The sequence below is a fragment of the Musca autumnalis genome, unplaced genomic scaffold (genome assembly GCF_047663935.1).
Source record: "Musca autumnalis isolate F117 unplaced genomic scaffold, ASM4766393v1 scaffold_1, whole genome shotgun sequence".
NCBI classification, from domain to species: domain Eukaryota; kingdom Metazoa; phylum Arthropoda; class Insecta; order Diptera; family Muscidae; genus Musca; species Musca autumnalis.
In genome coordinates, this window is record NW_027411644.1 from 261917035 (window position 1) to 261937802 (window position 20768).

General features: G+C 38.6%; 1 protein-coding gene across 1 annotated transcript; it reads right to left on the reverse strand.

The window, feature by feature from the left end:
* Positions 1-2757: 2757 nt before the first annotated feature.
* On the reverse strand, positions 2758-13804 carry LOC141389470 (prolyl 4-hydroxylase subunit alpha-1-like). Its single transcript, XM_073960995.1, has 9 exons — positions 13485-13804; positions 7656-7807; positions 7430-7580; positions 7175-7362; positions 6967-7094; positions 3367-3822; positions 3250-3303; positions 3018-3183; positions 2758-2946 (listed from the first exon to the last, which is right to left on the reverse strand). Exons 1-9 carry the CDS (start codon positions 13697-13699, stop codon positions 2888-2890), a joined length of 1569 nt encoding a protein of 522 aa, XP_073817096.1. The 5' UTR covers positions 13700-13804; the 3' UTR covers positions 2758-2887.
* Between the last annotated feature and the right edge of the window lie 6964 nt (positions 13805-20768).

The following is a 20768-nucleotide window of genomic DNA, read 5'->3' on the forward strand; positions in this document are numbered from 1 at the left end:
TGTAGAAGCCCATGATAGTATTAAAGGCAACATACATCTGTGTGTATCGCTCCCGTTGTTTTGTTAACCTGGATTCATATTCTTCAGGCGTTTCTGACGCTATCATCTGTGTGTATCGCTCACGTTGTTTTGTTAACCTGGCTTCATATTCTTCAGGCGATTCTGACGCCGTCATTTGTGTATATCGCTGACGTTGCTTTTTTAACCTGGCCTCATATTGCTCAGGTGTTTTTGACGCTAATTGTTCCCGTCGTTTCTGCGATCGACTATTTCTATCACCTTCACTTTCTTTAGCTCGTTTTGCTTTATACTTTTCTTTCGCTTTTTGAAGCCTTCGTTTACGTTGTGTTGCAGTTTCTGTTTTATTTGTGTTTGTATTTTTTTATATTTTTTACCATTTTGTTCCCACGAGTAATGGACATTTAAACGGTCGACCCCCCCAGAGGTCCAATAAAAGGGCAAGGCTATGTACAACAAGATGCGCCTGAGTCTTGAGGGGAAACGCTAACGACATATCATTTTTATCCACCCTAATGCCATACAGTTCTCGGCGCGTTTTAACCTTTCATCTTAACTTGGGTGGTGTACCGCTAACGACGTATCATTTTTAGCCACCCTAACGCCACACAGTCCTCAACACGATAAAAAATCTTGACTTGGGTGGTGGATTCAGGCTGGATTAATCAAATACCTAAATTACAGATTCAATTTCTAAATTTAAATCTTAATTATACGCCATTTAGTGGCTGCGCCCATCTTAAATATTGAGGTTGTATAGTGCACTGTATTCTTCTTGTCAAGCCCTTTTATTTGATACCCATATTGGTGGGATTGATAAAAAATTGTTATCAGCCATTTGGTAGCGGCGGCCATCTTAGATTTCAATTTTGCATAGTAAATTGTATTCTACTTGTTGAGACCTTTCATTTGATACCCATGTTGATGGGATTGATAAAACCTAAGTTATCCGCCATTTTGTAGATGCCGCCATCTTGGATTTTAATTTTATATAGTACATTGTATTCTACTGGTTGAGCACTTTCATTTGATATCCATATTGATGGGATTGATAAAACCTACGTTATCCGCCATTTTGTAGCGGCCGCCATCTTGGATTTAAATTTTTTATAGTATATTGTATTCTGCTTGTTGAGCCCTTTCATTTGATACCCATATTGATGGGATTTATAATACCTACGTTATCCGCCATTTTGTAGCGGCGGCCATCTTCAATTTATAATGATAATGAATAAACATAATTGTATTGTCACCAAAATCCAAAGTGTATACAAAATTTCAGATTAATCGGTTGACAGGAAGAGGGTGAAATTTGAATTACTAAATTTGACCCAAGAATAAATAATAAAACAAACGGGGTGAGCTAAATAAAACCATTAAAAAATGCCGCAAATCAAGAAGTACGCTTCTAAGGGGATATAGCAAGACCTGGACATATACTGATAATACTGTTCTGGAATATTTAATAACCTCTTGGAAGAATTTCAGTCATTTCGGTCTGATATTGATCGAAAGTGGACCTATATCGACGGATTTTAGACGGGAATGGGGGCAATATGATGGCGTGGACCTGTACAGACATATACCTGGGGAACAGTTTTATATCACCATTTCGGTGGAATATTGAGGCCACAACGTTCAAAATACCGAAAATCGCGAGGTACCGTTCTATGGGGCTATATGAAGGCGTGGACCTATACCGACAAATGTAAAGGGGAAGATTGAGTACCCCCAACGAAGTTTCAATACCAAATTTCAGCTATTTTGGGGTAATATTTAGGCCACAATCTTCAAAATACCGAAAATCGGGAGGTACACTTCTATGGGGCTAAATGAAGGCGTGGACCTATACCGACAAATTTAGAAAAAAAAAGGTTATATACCAAATTTCAGCCATTTCCGTGGAATATTGAGGCCACAACCTTCAAAATACTGAAAATCGGGAGGTGCCGTTCTATGGGGGCTGCATGTAGGCGTGGACCAATACCGACAAAATTCTGACAGAAAGTTTTATACCCACAACGAAGACTAAGTACCAAATTTCAGCCATTTCGATGTGATAATGAAGCTATAACCTTCAAAATACCGAATATCGGAAGGTTCCGTTCTATGGGGGCTATATGAAGGCGTGGACCGATATATCCCATTTTCAATTACCAACCATCCTGCAAGTAATAAAAATTTCTGTACCAAATATGGACTCTCTATCTTTAAAATTGCGAGCTGTAACTTGATTTCAACAGGCAGACTAGAATTTTATGCTGATCAATAATATATATACTTTAAAGGGTCTCCGACGAATTTTTCGATGTGTTACAAACGGAATGACAAATTTAATTATACCCTCCATATGGTGGAGGGTATAAAAAGTGTTAGACGGACTGTTGGAGGACACTCTCTTCATTCTGCGCAAACGAAACATTGTTCCATGCTGTTTGCCAAAAATTCTAGTCCCCCAAATTTAGAATTTCACTAAAATCTAGTACCTGAAGAAAAAAAATATAACTCACTTCGTGTAAACGCTACGGTAAAACAAGGCAACCTTCCCACTTACCAAACAAAAAATAATGAACAAAATATCTCTTATAGCTTCCAAGAAATAGTTATTGTCATGGCGTGGGGCACACCACGCCACGCCCACACCTTCCAATAAGTCGACCTATTTTTTTGGTTTCCTTAGTTTCAGTATGATTACTATCGAATCCCATATAGAAATTAAAAATCGGTGACCACAAAAAATTGGGGGTTTCGGCAGGAAAATCGATTTCTGAACCATTGTGCGCCTTTTTTACTGATTATTATTTAATAAATAATATAAATTCATTTTATTTATCACATATTAAAATAGAAAAACACACGCATATATCACTTATATGTAACAGGGTTTCCTAAATATCTGAGCCTTGGAACGTATCCATTTGTTGCAAACTGAAATAAAAAAGAAAAGGGTTAAAAAGTATACTTCTCGTTTTATCACACAAAAATCAATTTAAACATACCCCACTTCGAACCAACAATAACCGGACATGCAGCATGTAATGTACGCCAATCTCCCTCCACTTTATTGTCCAAATTATACCACATGACTGCGGTGCCTTTGCGTGGGAAAACTGCTGTTCTAATGTTGGGGAATACTGTGGCACCACCCTGTTCCACATCAGACATCTAACAACATGACGCAAACCGATAAAATTGCCAATAAAACTAAATTAAATTAATTTACGAACTTACATAAAATAAAACTGTTGCAATGCGATTACCATTCAATTTTACAATATCTGCTGTCTGCAAAAAGGCGTTAAAACAAATCAAGTTACGTCATTTCTCAAGTTAGCTATATCTACTTACATCTGACACATTAAAATAATCGAAATGTGTATCATAATGGCCACCAAGGCCATAATTCATTACTTGCAACATTTCAGAACCCTCAATATCGAATCCAGTCATATCACGTATACGTTGATTTAAACGTATCGTTGTTTGCGACGTATTATCTTGGAACCAAGAAAATTTCGATGTCCTTTTCTCGACAATTTGTGATTTGCCCTCAGTTTTACTAAAGACAGTGGCTCTCTTGAGATTGGGTCTTGCCAACTTTTGTAAATCAAGAATTTCTTTATCTGAGATTATATCGTGGAATAGCACCATATATGGTTCCAGTTGTAAAAGTTCCATTTTCAGTGGTGCCAAGCGTAAGAAGGCTGAAGTTGTGGTGTTGTAAATGCAATATAGATTGGATGGTATATTAACATACTGGCCACGGCATCCTTTTTCATAGGCAGTGGGATTGGGTTTAGGATACTGAAATGAACAAAAAAAGAACGAATACAAATACATTAACAAATTAGAAATTTATTTGAAGAGTTTAACTAAAGTTAGGGGATGGAAGATACCAAGGAACGGTCCTGACCGGCTTTAACATGGCAAAGTCCAGGATTTATCTTGGTCCCTCTTTCAGCTCAAGTGGACACTGACCTCCCCGTGCTGTCACCTGGGGCTAACATGTGCCGCGCGTTCACCCATAAGAACGTTAAAAACATGGGTTTGGGCGTCGGGCTAGTAACCCTCCCCTAGAAAAAACAGCCTACTATGAAACAACGAAATAAAAGAAAAACAAGCCCCTCTAAAGTTGACGAACCCCGCAAACGTTTTAAGGACCATGAACTGCGAATCTGCACCTGGAATGTTCGCACTCTTTATAGAGAAGGTGCAGTTTACGCATTGGCAGAGGCCGACATTACTGCCATACAGGAAATACGATGGAACGGGAAAGGCGTCACAACAACACCTAAAGGTGACGCACTGCATGACACAAAGCATGAGTTTGGTTGCGGATTTGTAGTTGATCTGGTCTCCAGCTTCACCCCAGTGAATGAAAGACTCGCTGCAATTCGATTAAAAGCAAAATTCTGCAACATCGGCTTTATTTGCGCTCATGCTCCCTTTGAAGACAAGGACGAACAGACCAAAGATATATTTTACGAGCGCTTAGAAGAAACGTATGACCGTTGCCCAGGCCATGACATTAAAATTATACTAGGCGATTTTAGTGCCAAAACTGGAAAGGAGAATATCTTTGGCCCAACAGTCGGGAAATTCAGTCTTCACAGTGAAAGATCTGACAATGGTATGAGGCTGATAGACTTTGCAGCTTCAAAAAACATGGTGGTTAGCAGTACCAGATTTAAGCAAGATTTAAGACTTGCATCAAGCGTGTTGGATGTACGATCGTTCCAAGGTGCAAACATAGACTCGGACCACTACCTTGTTGCAGCAAAGGTACGTACCAGATTAAACGTAGCAAACAAAGTGCGGATAGACACAACACCGAAGTTGGATATCGGTAAGCTGCAACCACAACAAATAGCCACAGCATATTCCACTCAACTGGCCCAACTGCTTAATCAAAGCACCCCTCGTCCCGATAACATATCAGGACAATGGCAAAACATTGTCCATTCCATGCAAACAGCCGCAAAATCAGTACTTGGATACCAGAGGCCTCCACCAAGGAATCCATGGTATGACCAGGAGTGTCGTGCTGCTACCGAAGAGAAAAATGCGGCAAATAGGGCTACTTTACAATCAGTAGCAACGCGCAGCTCAGGAGGGAGGTATCGGGAGAAAAGGAGAGAGGAGAAACGGAACGAGGAGAAAGAGAGAGATGGAAGAGCGGGAGTGTGAACAAATCGAGATGTACAGGAGACAGAATGAAGTCCGAAAATTCTACCAAAGAGTGAAACATCAAACAGATGGCTTTGGAACTGGCACATCCTCCTGTAGAGACCAACAAGGTAATCTGGTAACTGATACATATAGTGTGCTAAGGATATGGAAAGAGCATTTTTCCAAACTGTTGGTATCCAATAGTCGCGATGTCGACGAAGATACCACAGATCCAATCCCAGAAGATGGTATTGAATTTATACCACCTGGCCAAGATGAGGTAAATACTGCAATAAACCGGCTGAAGAATAATAAGGCAGCAGGAGCAGATGGCCTACTTGCCGAGCTGTTTAAAACCGGAGGCGACACGCTGATAAGATAGTTAGCTCCATCTGACAGGAAGAAGGCGTACCCGACGATTGGAACCTGAGCATCCAGTGTCTCGTCTACAAGAAAGGAGATAATAAAGTATGCTCCAACTATAGGGGTATTAGTCTTCTCCCTATTGCCTATTGCGAACGACTAAAGCCCATGGTCAACGAAATAATTGGACCATACCAATGCGGCTTTAGACCTGGCAATTCCACCATTGACCAGATATTTACCCTGCGGCACATCCTAAAGAAGACCCAAGAGATGCAGATCGACACCTACCACCTTTTTGTCGATTATAAAGAATTAAACTTCGACAGCCCGCTACGTTCAAAGGTATTCCAAGCAATATATGAATTTGGTATCCCCGCAAAGCACATTCGGCTTTGTAAAATGACACTCGATCCTCAGTTAAAATAGGAAAGAACCTCTCCGAAGAGTTTGGTACCAAAAGAGGTTTCAAGCAAGGAGACAGCCTTTCGTGTGATCTTTTCAACATCCTGCTAGAAAAGGTTATACGAGAGGCAAACGTCAAAAGAAATGGCACAATCTACACCAATAGCCACATGTTACTTGCTTATGCTGATGATATAGACATCATGGGAGATCAGTAAAAGAAATAGCCGATACCTTTATGAAGGTCGAAGGAGAATCTGCTAAAGTGGGTCTGGCGGTAAACGGCGAGAAGACCTAGCTGATGGTGTCGACGGCCAAAGCGTCCATTGAAATCGGACCAACTGTTGAAGTTGGTTCCTATAATTTTGAGGTAGTAAATGACTTCGTATACCTCGGCACCGCCGTAAACACAAGAAACGAAATCAGTTGTGAAATAAGAAGAAGAATTGTATTGGCCAACAGATGCAACTTTGGCTTAAGTAAGCACTTTAAAAACAAAGGCAACTCGACCAACAAAAATAACGCTTGACAAAACACTGATACTACCCGTGCTGATGTATGGTTCCGAAGCCTGGGTACTTGCGCAAGCAGATAAGACAGTGCTTGGCGTGTTTGAGAGAAAAATTCTTCGAAAGATCGACGGACCAATCTGCGTTGACGGTAAATATCGACGTCGTATGAACCACGAGCTGTATCTGCTATACAACGACATCAATATAGTTAAACGTATCGAGATACAGCGATTGCGTTGGCTCGGCCATATAATAAGAATGAGCGATTATGAACCCGCTAAAAAGGAGTATAAATTCGAGCCACATGGCGGTGCACGCAGAATTGGCAGGCCAAAGAATAGATGGCGCAAACAAGTGGATGAAGAGATGACAAGGCGCGGTATTCCAGATAGCGAAGCACTAAACAGAGATAATTTGAGATCTTTTCTTAGTTCGGCCTATAGAACAAATGTTCTGTAATGGGCCAGCTAAGTAAGTAAACTAAACTTTTATTACCTACCGATATTGGAGCACCTGTATAGGTTTTGGTTTGTAGTTCGATTTCATTTTTCCTACTTAACAAAGCAGCATCATTTGGGCGTAAACTGCTAGCTTTTTTAAGTACTATCAGGGCATCGTTAAAACGAACTGTAACAAAAATCATGAGACATATAAATCATATAAATTCTTAATCCCTTTTGGAATTTTCACTGCAATTTAGTACTTACGTTGTTTCACTAAAACTTCACCATACAATGCGTTGGGCTTATCCAGGCCATAGTCAATGATTTTATTATAATCGGAGTTTTCATATAATTCAATTGCATTATAAAGCCAAAAACCCGCCTGATAATAACTTTTCTTGGCAAACAAATGAAGACCCATGAAGTAGCAATCTACTGCACTCAATTTGGCACTTGTTGTTGTAGTAAAAATTATTAATTTAAAAAATATTAATGTAGCTATTTATTTTTCAAACTTACTCATATTGCTTGCCATTTAGAATGCCCTTGACAACATCATCAATTTTCATGTCATACGTTGTCTGCAGCCGATGTATTGCCTCAGAGGCTTCAGATATATCATTTGTGGTTGGCATTTCATGACGATATTTCTTTATTACTTCTATATAGGCTGATAAAAAAGTAAATATATTTATTTAAATTTGCAATCCTTAAATATATTTACAAATGCGTCTGTATGACTTACATTCACCGACTGGCTTCGCCATAAACAGCTCAATATTATTCCAATCATTATGCATGCGCCGTATTAAGGAAAATCCATTCAATGGATTGTGTAGATATTTTTCAGGATCTTGTAAAGCTTTATCATTTTCCGTTTTCAATACGGTGACTAAACTAAGGGAAATAAAGTAAAAAGTAGTTAACTTCGGCCGGGTAGAACTTTTTATACCCTCCACCATAAAATATTCTTAACTAGAATGGAATAATGAGTTTCCATTCCAGTCCACAATTTTCGGTGCAACAATTTTTTAACCACGGATACCCCAAATGCCTAAATTATCTAATCGAATCTAAAATATGTATTCAATCAGGTGGTACCTTTAAATGTCAATATCAAAGGATAGGCCCACCTTGACAATTTTTGGTGGAAAAGTTTTGTAACTGCACGGAACCTCAATGTCAAATTACGGGTAGTTCCGTCAAGCAATGTAGCTAGATTTCCAAACTTGGATGCCATATTTTGTGATATCATATTTGACTTGGTATTTCCATCGGAGTTTGGGCATTCCCTTGGGCTGAATACCGTCGAGTGGCACGTATTCATATACCTTTCTGGCAGGGGCATCTTTATTCATCCTGCTGACATGACCCAGCCAACGAAATCGTTGTAGCTCAATACGTTTTACTATATCGATGTCGGTCGGCTGGTACAGCTCGTGGTTCATACGACGTCGGTATTCAGCGTCAAAGCATATTGGTCTATAAATCTTTCGAAGAATTTTTCTCTCAAACACGCCCTGTTCTGCCTCATTGGTTTTCGAAAGTACCCATGCTTCAGATCCATACATAAGTACGGGTAGTATCAACGTCTGGTAGAGTGTATGTTTGGTCTGACGAGAGGTGGTTTTGCATCTAAAACCCGATTGGTATGACCCGATTATTTTATTGACCATATTTTTGGAGGTTTACACAGTTACGCAGACTTATGCCTCTGTAGTTTGTACACACCGTCTTGCCTCCTTTCTTGTGTACGGGACATAGGAGGCTGAGGTTCCAATCGTTGGGTATGCTTTTTCCCCGGTTCTGGTGTATCTACATTGGCGCCCATATTCGATACTAAAAGCTTCATGAAATGCTCCTTCCGGATCCTCAGTACGCTATCTGTATCAGTTACCAAATCCCCTTCATGATCTTTGCGTGAGAATATGACTGCACCATACCCTTCAGTTTGGTGTTTTACACTATAGTGAAATTTTCGGACTTCATTCTGACTTTATTTTATTTTCTGAAAATACGCTTCCACTCTCTCCTCTTCCGATATTTTTCTTTCGCGCTTCGTATTGCTACTGAATGCAGGGTTGCTCTGTATGCCGCGTTCTTTTCTTCAGTAGCCTTCTGACACTCCTGATCGTACCATAGATTTTTAGGTGGTGGTTTTTTGTACCCAAGCAAAGATTTTGCGGCGGTTTGCCACTGCACTTCCACATTATCGGTACAAACATCTAACACACTGGACAAGTGTCTTCCGTCTATCACAACATGATCAATCTGTTTTCTTGTTTTCCCATCTGTGTATATCCACGTGGCCTTGTGTATGTCGAGGTGTTGGAACCTGGTACTGCTCACTGCCATGTTTTTTGCCGCTGCAAAAGCGATCAGCCGATGCGATCGATGTCGGATGTTATCTCATGAAGGCTGAACTTTCCGACAGTGAGACCAAAGAAATTTTCGCTCCCAATTTTAGCATTAAAATCTCCTAGAACAATCTTAATGTCATTGCCAGGGAAGCGGTCATATGCTCTCTCCAGGCGCTCGTAGAATATATCCTTGGTCTGTTCATCTTTCTCTTCGCTCGGGGCATGGGCGCATTTGAGACAGATGTTAAAAAACTGTGCTTTTATACGGATTGTGGCAATTCTATCATCAACCGAGTGAAGCTGGAGACGAGACTTTTAAACCTCCGATTTACGATAAATCCAACACCTAGCTCATGTTTCATTTCATGGCAGCTATAATATAGTGCGTAATCGTTTGTGATTTTTACGTCTGCCCGGTTCCATTGCACTTCCTGTAAGGCGATGGTACCAGCTTTGTACTTACCAAGTAGAGAGACCTGACATTCTCTGTAGAGAGACCTGACATTCTAGGTGCAGATCATGGTCTTTAAAACGTTTGTGGCGGTCGTCAACTCTTTCTTCTTTATCTTTGTTTTGTCAAAGTAGGCGGTGTTTTGACGGGGTGAGTTACTAGCCCAACATTTATTGGTGAACGAGCTGGCTCATGTTTGCTCACTACCTTTAACGGATGTTAGAGGCAGCTCCCCAGGTGACACCAGGGAGAGGTCAGTGTCCACTTGAGATGAAAGTGGGACCAAGAAAAATCCTGGGCTTTGCCATATTAAAGGTTACTTGGTATCATTCATCCCCTCAAACGTCAAGTTACAGCTACTCAAATGTCGAATTACAGCTACTTCGGTTAAATATGTTAGCTAAAATCCTTAAAAAACGGTAGGTACCGTTATATGGGGGCTATATCAAAACGTGGACCTATGCTGACTATTTTCAGTGAAGAGATTTCGTGACAACAGAGAACCTCAAGTGTCAAATTACAGCTAGTTCAGTTAAAAATTTCACCACTGAGAGCCTCAAATATCAAATTACGGCTATTTCGGTTAAAAATATAAGCTAAAATCCCCATATAATCGGTAGGTACCGTTATATGGGGAAAAACTTTTGGAAATGCAGGGAACCTCAAATGTGAAATTGCGGGTATTTCCGTCAAACAATGTAGCTAAAACCCTCAAAATAACGAAACTCGGGTGGTACCGTTATATGGTAACTATACCAAAACGTGGACCGATATAGCCCATCTTCGAACTTGACCTGTCAATGACAAAAAGACACTCTAGTGAAAGCTCAATTTTTGTGGACGCTAGAGTGATTACAACAGACGGATATGGCTATATCGACTGATCAAAGGTTTATATACTTTATAGGGTATACAGATAAACAAATTCGAAATACTTAGGCATATTTTCCATGTTTATTCCATTCTACACTTTGCTGTGGTGCAATGGTAAGCACGCACACATAATTCTCACATGAAAATGAAGTTTGGAAAAAATATTTACACATCGTGATATTTCATTCAAGCTTACACGAAGTTCTAGGAAGGCCATGTATGTTGTTTTCTTTCGCTTAGATTCATTTTATGCTCTGTTCGAATTTTTACCACATATAGTTCTTTTAGCCAGCATGGTGCAGTGGTAAGCCTTGCACTCAGTAGGTCTGCGGTTCAATACTTGGCTAAAACATGAAAATTTTGTGTGATGGCAAATCCACTTCGTTAATGTTCGCCTATATTTCCTGAGTATTTCCGATATGAAAAACTTCTCTACACGTGGTTAGTTTGTCACATCCGCATGAACTACACTCAACCTTCGGTGAGATGCAATAAACTTGTGCAGGCGAAGGACTATGGCTGGGACTATGTCGCTGCATGCTATGTAAGCACACATCTGAATACACTACACCAGCCGTCAGTGTGGACCGATATGCCCATCTTCGAACTTGATACAAGTTTGGACAAAATATTACGATGGGCAAATTTTGAACCGAGTCGGTTGATCCTTTCGAGAGATATCGTGCGCTCCAGACAGACGTACATAGCAAAATCGATTCCAAATTGTCTGAAATGGATTTCGTCCAAACATTTTGGTCGTATGAACGTTTATATACCCTCTTTGGCCTAAAGGTTGTTTTATGGTCAATTTCCACTGATCTCTTCCGATAATTACCAATCGAAATCCGACAAAATTTCTTAACGTTCGGTCAATAATTTGGGCCTGAGGGTTGATTACTATTTTAATGGATGTTACATGAAATTTTGCATAGAAACTTCCTCAAAGAAGAGTGACAGAGCAAAATAATTTGTTTTAAAATCAAGAACGGCGTTAAGTTCTGCCGGGCCGAACTTGGTATACCCTCCACCACGAGTTGTATTGAAGTAAAATGGAACAATTAGTTTCCTTTCGTTTATGAAGAAGACTAAATACCAAATTTTAGCAATATCAAAATACCGAATTTCGGTAGGTACCGTTCTATGGGGGCAATATCAAAACTTCGATATACAGCGACAAATTTCTGGCAGAAACTTTTTGGCTGAAAGAAGACTAAATACCAAACTTCCGATATTTCGGCCAGTTAATGTGGGTATAACCTTTAAAATACCGAAAATCAAGAGGTGCGCTTTTATTTGGGATACAGAAAGTCGTGGACCTATACTGTTAATTCTCTTCTGGAATATTTTAAAACCCCCTGGAAGACTAAATAACCAATTTCAGTCATTTCGGTGGGATATTGACGACGTAACCCTCAGAATAACGAAAATCGGAAGGTACCGTTCTATGGGATCTATATCGAATGGGAAAAATATCGAAAATTGGCATGAACAGTTCTGTGGGGCTATATGAAGGCGTGGACCTCGGTATAGGTGCACGCCTTCATATAGCCCCACAGAACTGTACATGACAATTTTTGACATTTTGAAAGTTGAAAGTTGAAGACTAAATACCGAAATTCAGCCATTTTGTTGAGTTATTGTGGTCACAACCTTCAAAATACCGAAAATCGGGAGTTACCGTTCTATGGGTTCTAGGGGCTATACTAAGGCGTGACCGAAACTTTTGGGTACCACCAACTAAGAGTAAATACCAAATTTCAGCAACAAAGCAAAGCATTTCGTAGGAATATTGAGGCCACAACCTGCACAACACTGATACACCCACAAATTTCATATGGAAAGTTTTGTACCCCAAATGAAAACTAACTACCATATTTCGACAATTTCGGTGGAATATTCATGCATAACCTGCAAAATATCGATAATCGGGAGGTGCCGTTCTATGAGTGCTATATGAAGGCGTGGACATATACCGACAGATTTCATATGGAAAATTTAATACCCCAAATGAAGACCAAATACCAAATTTCCGACATACGGAGGTACCGTTCTATGGGAAAGTTTTTTACTAAATTTATACTAAATAGTAAATTTCAGCCATTTCTGATGAGTATTGAGGTCACAACCTTCAAAACACCGAATATCGGGAGGTACATTCTATGGGGGCTATATGAAGGAGTGGACATATACCGACTAATCTCATATGGAACGTTTATTACCCCAAATGAAGGCTAAATACTAAATTTCAGTTCTATGGGGGCTATATGAAGGACCTATACGGACAAATTTCTGGGAGAAAGTTTTATACCCCCAACGAAGACTAAGTACCAAATTTCAGCCCCTTCGGTGTGATAATGAGGCTAAAACCTGCAAAATACCGATACTGGTACCGTTCTATGGGGCTATATCAAAACGTGGTCCGATATAGCCCATTTGCAATGCCAAACTTCCTGGGGGTAATAGAAACTGCTATACCAAATTAAAAAGCTCTATCTTAAAAATTGTGAGTTGTATCTTGATTTCAACAGACGGACGAACGGACAGACGGACATGGTTATATCGACTTAGAATTTTACCCTGATCAAGAACGTATATACTTTATAGGGTCTCCGATGAATATTTCGATGTGTCACAAACGGAATGACAAATTTAATTATAACCTCCATATTAAGGTGCAAGTATAAATATGATTTTGTTAGTGTAGCCGGTGTTGGGTCTGCTTGTAGAATCTTCTGTCATAGGCTGAGGATATATTTAAGTCAGTAAAATTGAGTGATACTTTCTTACATTTATCTATGCACTTTTCACTATAATATTTATTATAAATCTCCTTTCACTTATTCCCTTTATTAGCAAATTATTTTATATTATTTTTCGAAACTTCTCTCACTTTTTTAATGAATTCACTTTGGCTTGTAATTCTTCGACATATCTTTCCACAGTATTGATCAAAATTTTTTCCGACATCAATAGTTGTTCCATGCCCGCTATCGAAGTAGATATGCTGCGCTCTTGTGCATCTTGTGAATACGCGATTGAGGCATTTAATAACAAAATCAATAAAAATCCAAATGAAAATATTAATTGCCGCCGCCCGTGACTCATATTCACGATAATAACTTAAAACTACAACGGCACTACGAAAAGTGATGCACCTACGTTGACAATTTTCGTACTGCCTTCAATTGGAAACTGTCAAAGGCATTTGCCACTATCTCAGACAGGTCTATTCCAACAACATAACGTTGGTAAATTGTTATCAGTTCCAATGGTGTATGATACCGTGGCAATATGAAGACATGACGGTTCTAATCAATTGTTTGAAATACTCCACAAAATGAAAACATTAACGTTTTTTGTCGTCACCAACTGTTGTGCATTGTGGTGGAGTGTAATACATTTGTGCCTAACATTAGTTTTCATTTATAGTTCAGATAACAATAATTTGTTTACTTTATTTTTTTAATAATTGTGTTGAATTGAACCTAGAGGTGCAGCGGTATATTCTGTTTTCAATTTCTATAAACAAAAGAAACTAATATTTGAGTTTGAAGTTGTTACACTATTAATTTTATTTGTTTACATTGTAATGTATCCAACATTTTTATTATTGTTTATTGAATAGAAGCGTAGGAAATGAGGAAACAATTTACAATAAAATTGGTAGACAATATTCATAAAATATAATGCCCTTTGTTCCTTATGTACATAAGAGTACTTCTAGACTTACATTCTTAGTAGGTCCTCTACAGGACATTTGTTCTCACGGTGCGCCTTAACTAACTTTAAATGAAAGATGCATACACCTTGGAAGTTTTTGCGGATTTTGGAACTACAATGTTCATAGATGAGAAAAATCAAAAAACAACAAAAATCAAATAATTCGTGGTCAAAGTCCACATTTTTATGGTTTTATCGGTTTTCACAAGCTTTCTTGGAAACTACAAGTCCTATCGTAATCGGACTAAAGAAAATGTTGTAGCAGTGAAAATTCTCTACAACATTTACCTTAATGTATTTATGTAGATTTTACCATTTTTGAGATATAGAAGTTCAAATTGGTACAATGCACTGTCTGTATCGCCTCCATACAAAACAATGTCAAATACGGTGCCCTTTAACTAACTTTGAATGAAAACCGCTTACAACTGGGAAGTTTTTGCGCATTCTGAAACAGCAATGTTAAAGGAATGGACCGACATAGACCATGGGGGTGTCATAGGGGGTTTTTACACCCTTCGGGCTGTTTTCTCAAGAAGTATGGACTTGCCCCTGTACCTTCGTATAGGGGAAAGTGAATACAAGATGTAACAATAAAAACCAAGGCGATTCGAGAGATGGCCCAAAAGTGAACTTTTCTGAAATTTTGTGCGGGAGGTACCCGAAGGAGTGGACTGATTGAGTCCATACTGATACCTTATCTAAGTCTGGTACACATTTCACGATGGGCAAAGTACTGACCAAATCGGTTACTTTCTTTAAGAGTTATCGTGCGCACAAATTTTCCGAACATTTTCGAACTTTTATGGGGGTGGTACCGGAAGGAGTGGGCCGATATAGCCCATATTCGAACTTAAACTAAGTTTGGGTAAAATATTACGAAAGCCACAATTTGAACCGAATCGGTTTATCCGTTCGAGTGTTATCGTGCGCACCAGCCAGACAGACAGACGGACGGACATTGCTCAATCGACTCCAAATTGTCTGAAACACTTTTCGTCCAAACATACCTGGGGTCTAAAACCATTATTTCGATGAGGCACATTTTGCCCATATGAAAGTGTATATACCCTCGTTAGCATAAATGCTGAGGGTATAATTATTTAAAAATGCCCCTTTGCGATCGGCTTGGCTGTTTTGTTTTGTTATTGGTGAAGATTCATAGAATATAGAGTAATTATGAAGTTAAGCCAGACTTAAGCCATCATATGATTCAACAATAACTAGAGTTTGGGAATTCCCGACTTTTTTTCATTCCCGGGAAATCGGGAAGGAAAATTTCTCATTCCCGGGAACCCGGAAATTCCCGGGACTATGGGAAATCGAATCCGTGGGGCATAGACGTGACAGGGAGTAAGCAGACATGAAGTACTTACTCCCTTTATGTATAGTTGTCTCGTTAGTTATCTCTTTGGAATAATATTAAGGGTAAAATACGAAAGGGTCAACAAGCAATAGCAGACATCTTAAAAGACGTTGCTCCAAAATCTTGAAAGAACCGATAAATCATATACGATTTATGGCGGCTGTTCAAGAATATCTATATGTATGCGATCAAAATCCAATTATTCCTGACTAATTTGCGGAGGTTATATAAAATATATGTTTCGCACTACCATCCTAGCAAAGCTTTCTTGATATAAAAGAGGGCTGTCCGATTATATTTTTAAAGTCAACGATATGGTATGTTGTTTTTATGGTTCGAAGATCGTGTTAATCATAGAATAAATCCGTTTATAGCGAAACACCAATTATCGAGAATAACACCAATTATCGAGAGGAGCAAAATGTATATATTTTATACGAATTACCGCGATTTTTACAATGGACCCGCAATTACTAATAATCGGGGCACGAATTATCGCGACTCCACTATATTGCCAATATTAAATAACTATAAACCAAACAAGGCTGGGCGAACTTGTTATACCCTCCACCACGAGTAGTATTGAAGTAAAATGGAACAATTAGTTTCCTTTCGTATATGAAGAAGGCAAATACCAATATTTCTGTAAGATAATGTGGCTAAAACCAAAAAAATACCAAAAATCAAGAGGTATGCTTCAATGGGGGATATAGGAAGACGAGGACCAATACTAATAATTCTTTACTGGAATATTTAATAACCCCAGAGAAGACTAAATAACAAATGTCAGTCATGTCGGTGGGATATTGACGTCACAACCTTCAGAATTACGAAAATCGGGAGGTACCGTTCTATGGGGGCTATATGAAGGCGTGGACCTATACCGACAAAATTAGAAGGGAAAGTCAAATACCCCCAACGAAGACTAAATACCAAATTTCAGCCACTCCAATGGATTATTGTGGCCATAACCTTCAAAATACCGAAAATCGAGAGGGGGGCTATATAAATGCGTGGACCTATACCGACAAATTTCATATGGACAGTTTTTTACCCTAAATGAAGACTAAATACCAAATTTCAGCCATTTCGAAGGAATATTGAGGTCACAACCTTCAAAATACCGAAAATCGGGAGGTACCGTACTATGGGGGCTATATTAAGGCGTGGACCTGTACCGACAAATTTCTGGCGGAAAGTCTTATACCACCAACAAAGACCAAATACCAAATTTCAGCCATTTCGGAGGAATATTGAGACCACAACCTTCAAAATGCCGAAAATCGGCAGGTACCGTTCTATGGGGGCTATATTAAGGCGTGGACCTGTACCGACAAATTTCTGGGGGAAAGTTTTATACCACCAACGAAAATTAAATATCCAATTTTAGCCATTTGGGAGGATTATTGAGGCCACAACCTTCAAAATATTGCGAGCTGTATCTTGATTTCAACAGACGGACGGACAGACGGACATGGTTATATCGACATAGAATTTTACCCTGATCACGAATGTATATACTTTATAGGGTCCCCGATGAATATTTCGATGTGTTACAAACGGAATGACAAATTTAATTATACCCTCCATAGTTCGGTGGAAGGTATAAAAATATACATGACTTATATGTACATGAAAATACAAATACCCGTATTCCCGGGAATTTCATAAAAATTTCCCGGGAAATCCCGTTCAAAAAAATTCGGGAATTCCCAGGAAATCCCGGGCCGGGAATTCCCGACCAGAAACTCTAACAATAACAAATGAAACAAAAATAAAAATTACAGTATGCCAAGATGTTAGTTGAAACTCTAGCGCAGATGGTGAAAGGCGGGCTTTTTAGAAACGCACTCATTATAATATGTCATTACCTTTGATATTATGTACCAAGTACATAGTCGTATATTAAGTTAGTTGACAAAATCTAACAAGGAGAAAAAAACATACACACTTAAGACGAATTTAAAAATTATTAACGGTTTAATAAAAACCTCGATGCATATTATTCACTAATTGATACAATTTTTGTTTGCTCTTTCTTCCAATTATACTAATGGCGGAATTCTGTCATAATATCGATTGAAAAAATAAATATCGATATTAGCCCACAAATAAAATATCGATAGTGCTATCGATATTTTGCCAGCTCTATCAAACTAACTTATCTGCTTGCGCAAGTACCAACACTTTGGAACCATACATTATTAGCACGGGTAGTATAAGTGATTTGTAAAGAGTTTTTTTGTTTTACGAGATGTGGCTTTGTTTTTAAACTCCTTACTTAAGCCAAAGCATGATACAATAATACAGGTACGACGGAAAAAACAGCTGATTATCACACTAGTTATCAAAATGCATTACTGTGAATAAATTCACATACAAAACGTGACAAGCAATGGTTACTGGCACAATTACACTGTGCTACAGTGAAAATTTGAAGGGGTTCTGATGCATAAATTCGGTATTGTGGGAGTCCATGGAAGACGAAAATACCTTTGGTTTCTTTGGGTCACTTCGTTTTTTGATTTTATAACGGTAAATGTAGTGAAAAACGCGGTTTCTTGGATTTTCAACTTTCAACGGACATAACTTCTTTTTTCCACAATGGAAGTTTACAGCTTATATTTTATTTAAAAGGTGAAAATCCTGGCTTTCGAAAAAGCTCACGCATTTTTCAACCGATTTCATTGGTTTTTCCCATTTTGTAAAGTAACTAAATTTCCTTCTTGATAAAAGTAAATAATTACGCAGTTTGGTGTCTTCTACGCAGCCTAGAGCACGAGCAAAAGCATTTTCCTGTTTTTTAATGCGTTTTTGTCACACTTAAATCACTATAACTTAACCATTTTTTACCCGATTTTTAAAAATAAAGACATGATTCTCACCTTTTATATACAAATAAGCTGTAAATGTCCGTTGTGGAAAAAAGAAGTTATGTCCGTTTTAAGTTGAAAATCCAAGAAACCCCGTTTTTCACTACATTTTCCGTTATAAAATCAAAAAACGAAGTGACCCAAAGAAACCAAAGGTATTTTCGTCTTCCATAGACTCCAACAATACCGAATCTATGCATCAGAACCCCTGCAAAAAAATGTTGTCCACTTTTGTATCACAGTGTTATTGTTATTAATGTAACACCTTCTTATTCCACCATGAGCCAAAGTAACATCTATTATCCAGTACATTTCTTCTTCTTCTTTCACAACTGATGTTCTTCGTTGTGTTTATGGCGGTGCCGAAGTAGACCTACCTCAAAATTATATTAACCAAGGGACCCATTTGCGTCGATAACATCAGCTTGGTCTTATCGCCGCTTACTGCCAGGCCCACTTTAGCAGATTCTCCTTAAACCTTCTTAATGGTATCAGTTACTTTTTTTACTGCTCGGCAATTAGTTTCCTTTCGTTTATGAAGAAGACTAAATACCAACTTTCAGCAATTTCGGTAAAACAATGTGGCTAGCCTTCAAAATACCGAAATTCGGGAGGTATCGTTCTATGGGGGCTATATGAAGGCGCAGAGTGTCACGACCGTGACCAAAAATTGTCAAAATCAAGTACTTCGGAAAACAAATTTATTGATGAGAATTTTTAGTAAACATTTAAATTTGAAGGAATTTGAATTATGGCATTGATTTGTCAAGTAGTTTTGTCCATGGGATGGTTCAAATCCGATAATTGTTGGAATTATGTATTTTTGTCCTAATTTTACTAAAAATAAAAACTTGTATTCTGCTCCAAAATTTTAATATTACAAGTAATTTATCGTTCTAAAATAAATTTTTAAATTGCTTTGGATGAAATAAACATGGATTTAGTTGTTGGAGCGCAGCATAACTCTCCAACGGATCTGCCGATTCAGTCCAACATTTGGCCTTCGCAATATTTTGTGCAAACTTAATTTAAGTTCGAAGATAAGCCATATCGGTCCACTTCTTCAGGTACCTCCCCCACAAATGTTCAAAAATTGTCGCAAAACTTGTGTGCACGATAACTCTCGAAGGGAGTAACCGACTTGGTCCATACTTTGCACATATTGAAATGTCTACCAAACTTAGATGAAGTTCCAATATGGACTCCATCGGTCCACGCCTTCGGGTACCTCCCACACAAAATTTTGGAAAAGTTCAGTTTAGGACCTGCTCTCGAATCGTTTTGATTTTTGATGTAGCCACTTGTATTCACGGCCCTCCATACGACGGTACAAGTTTCATCAGGGGCAACCCCATACTTCTTGACAAAATAGCCTGAAAGGTGCAAAAAACCCATATGACACCGTGTGTAGTTGTTGGAGCGTAGCATAACTCTCCGACGGATCTTCATATTTGGTCCAAAATTTGGCCTTAGCAATTTTTGTGCAAACTTAGTTTAAGTTCGAAGATAAGAGATATCGGCCACTCCTTCAGGTACCTCCTCCACAAAAGTTCAAAAATGTTCGGAAAAATTGTGCGTACGACAACTCTTGAAGGGAGTGACCGATTTAGTCCATACTTTACACATCCTAATATATCGGTCAGGTATAGATCAGGTTTGAATATGGACTATATTTGTCCACTCCTTCGGGTACCTCCCACACAAAATTTCGGAAAAGTTAACTTTAAGATCTGCTCTCGAATCACTTCCAGTTTTGTTGAAGCAGCTTCAATTCACTGACCCACTTACAATTTTTTCAAGGGCAAGTAAATACTTTCTGGGAAAATATACCGAAAGTTGTTAAAAAACCCAATGATACCATGTGTAGTGGCTGGAGCGCACTATAGCACTCGAAGTGGTCAACGGATTTGGTCCAAAATTTGGCTCACAGTTTCAATTCACATAGGCTGAGGGTATATCTCTGTCGGCAAAGCCGACTGATACTTTTTTACTTGTTAAGTACGTAATATTTGTGGTTTAAAACGAGAGGCTTTTAAAAATATCATCATTAAACAGTCAAAAACGTTTTTTAAGGAAAATGCTCATAAATAAAGACAAGAGTTTGATGTATTCAATAAGCTCACAAAAAATATGAAGACTGAACACCAAATTTCAGCCATTTTGGGTAGATATTGAGGCCACATCATACAAAATACCGCAAAATTAAGAGGTACGG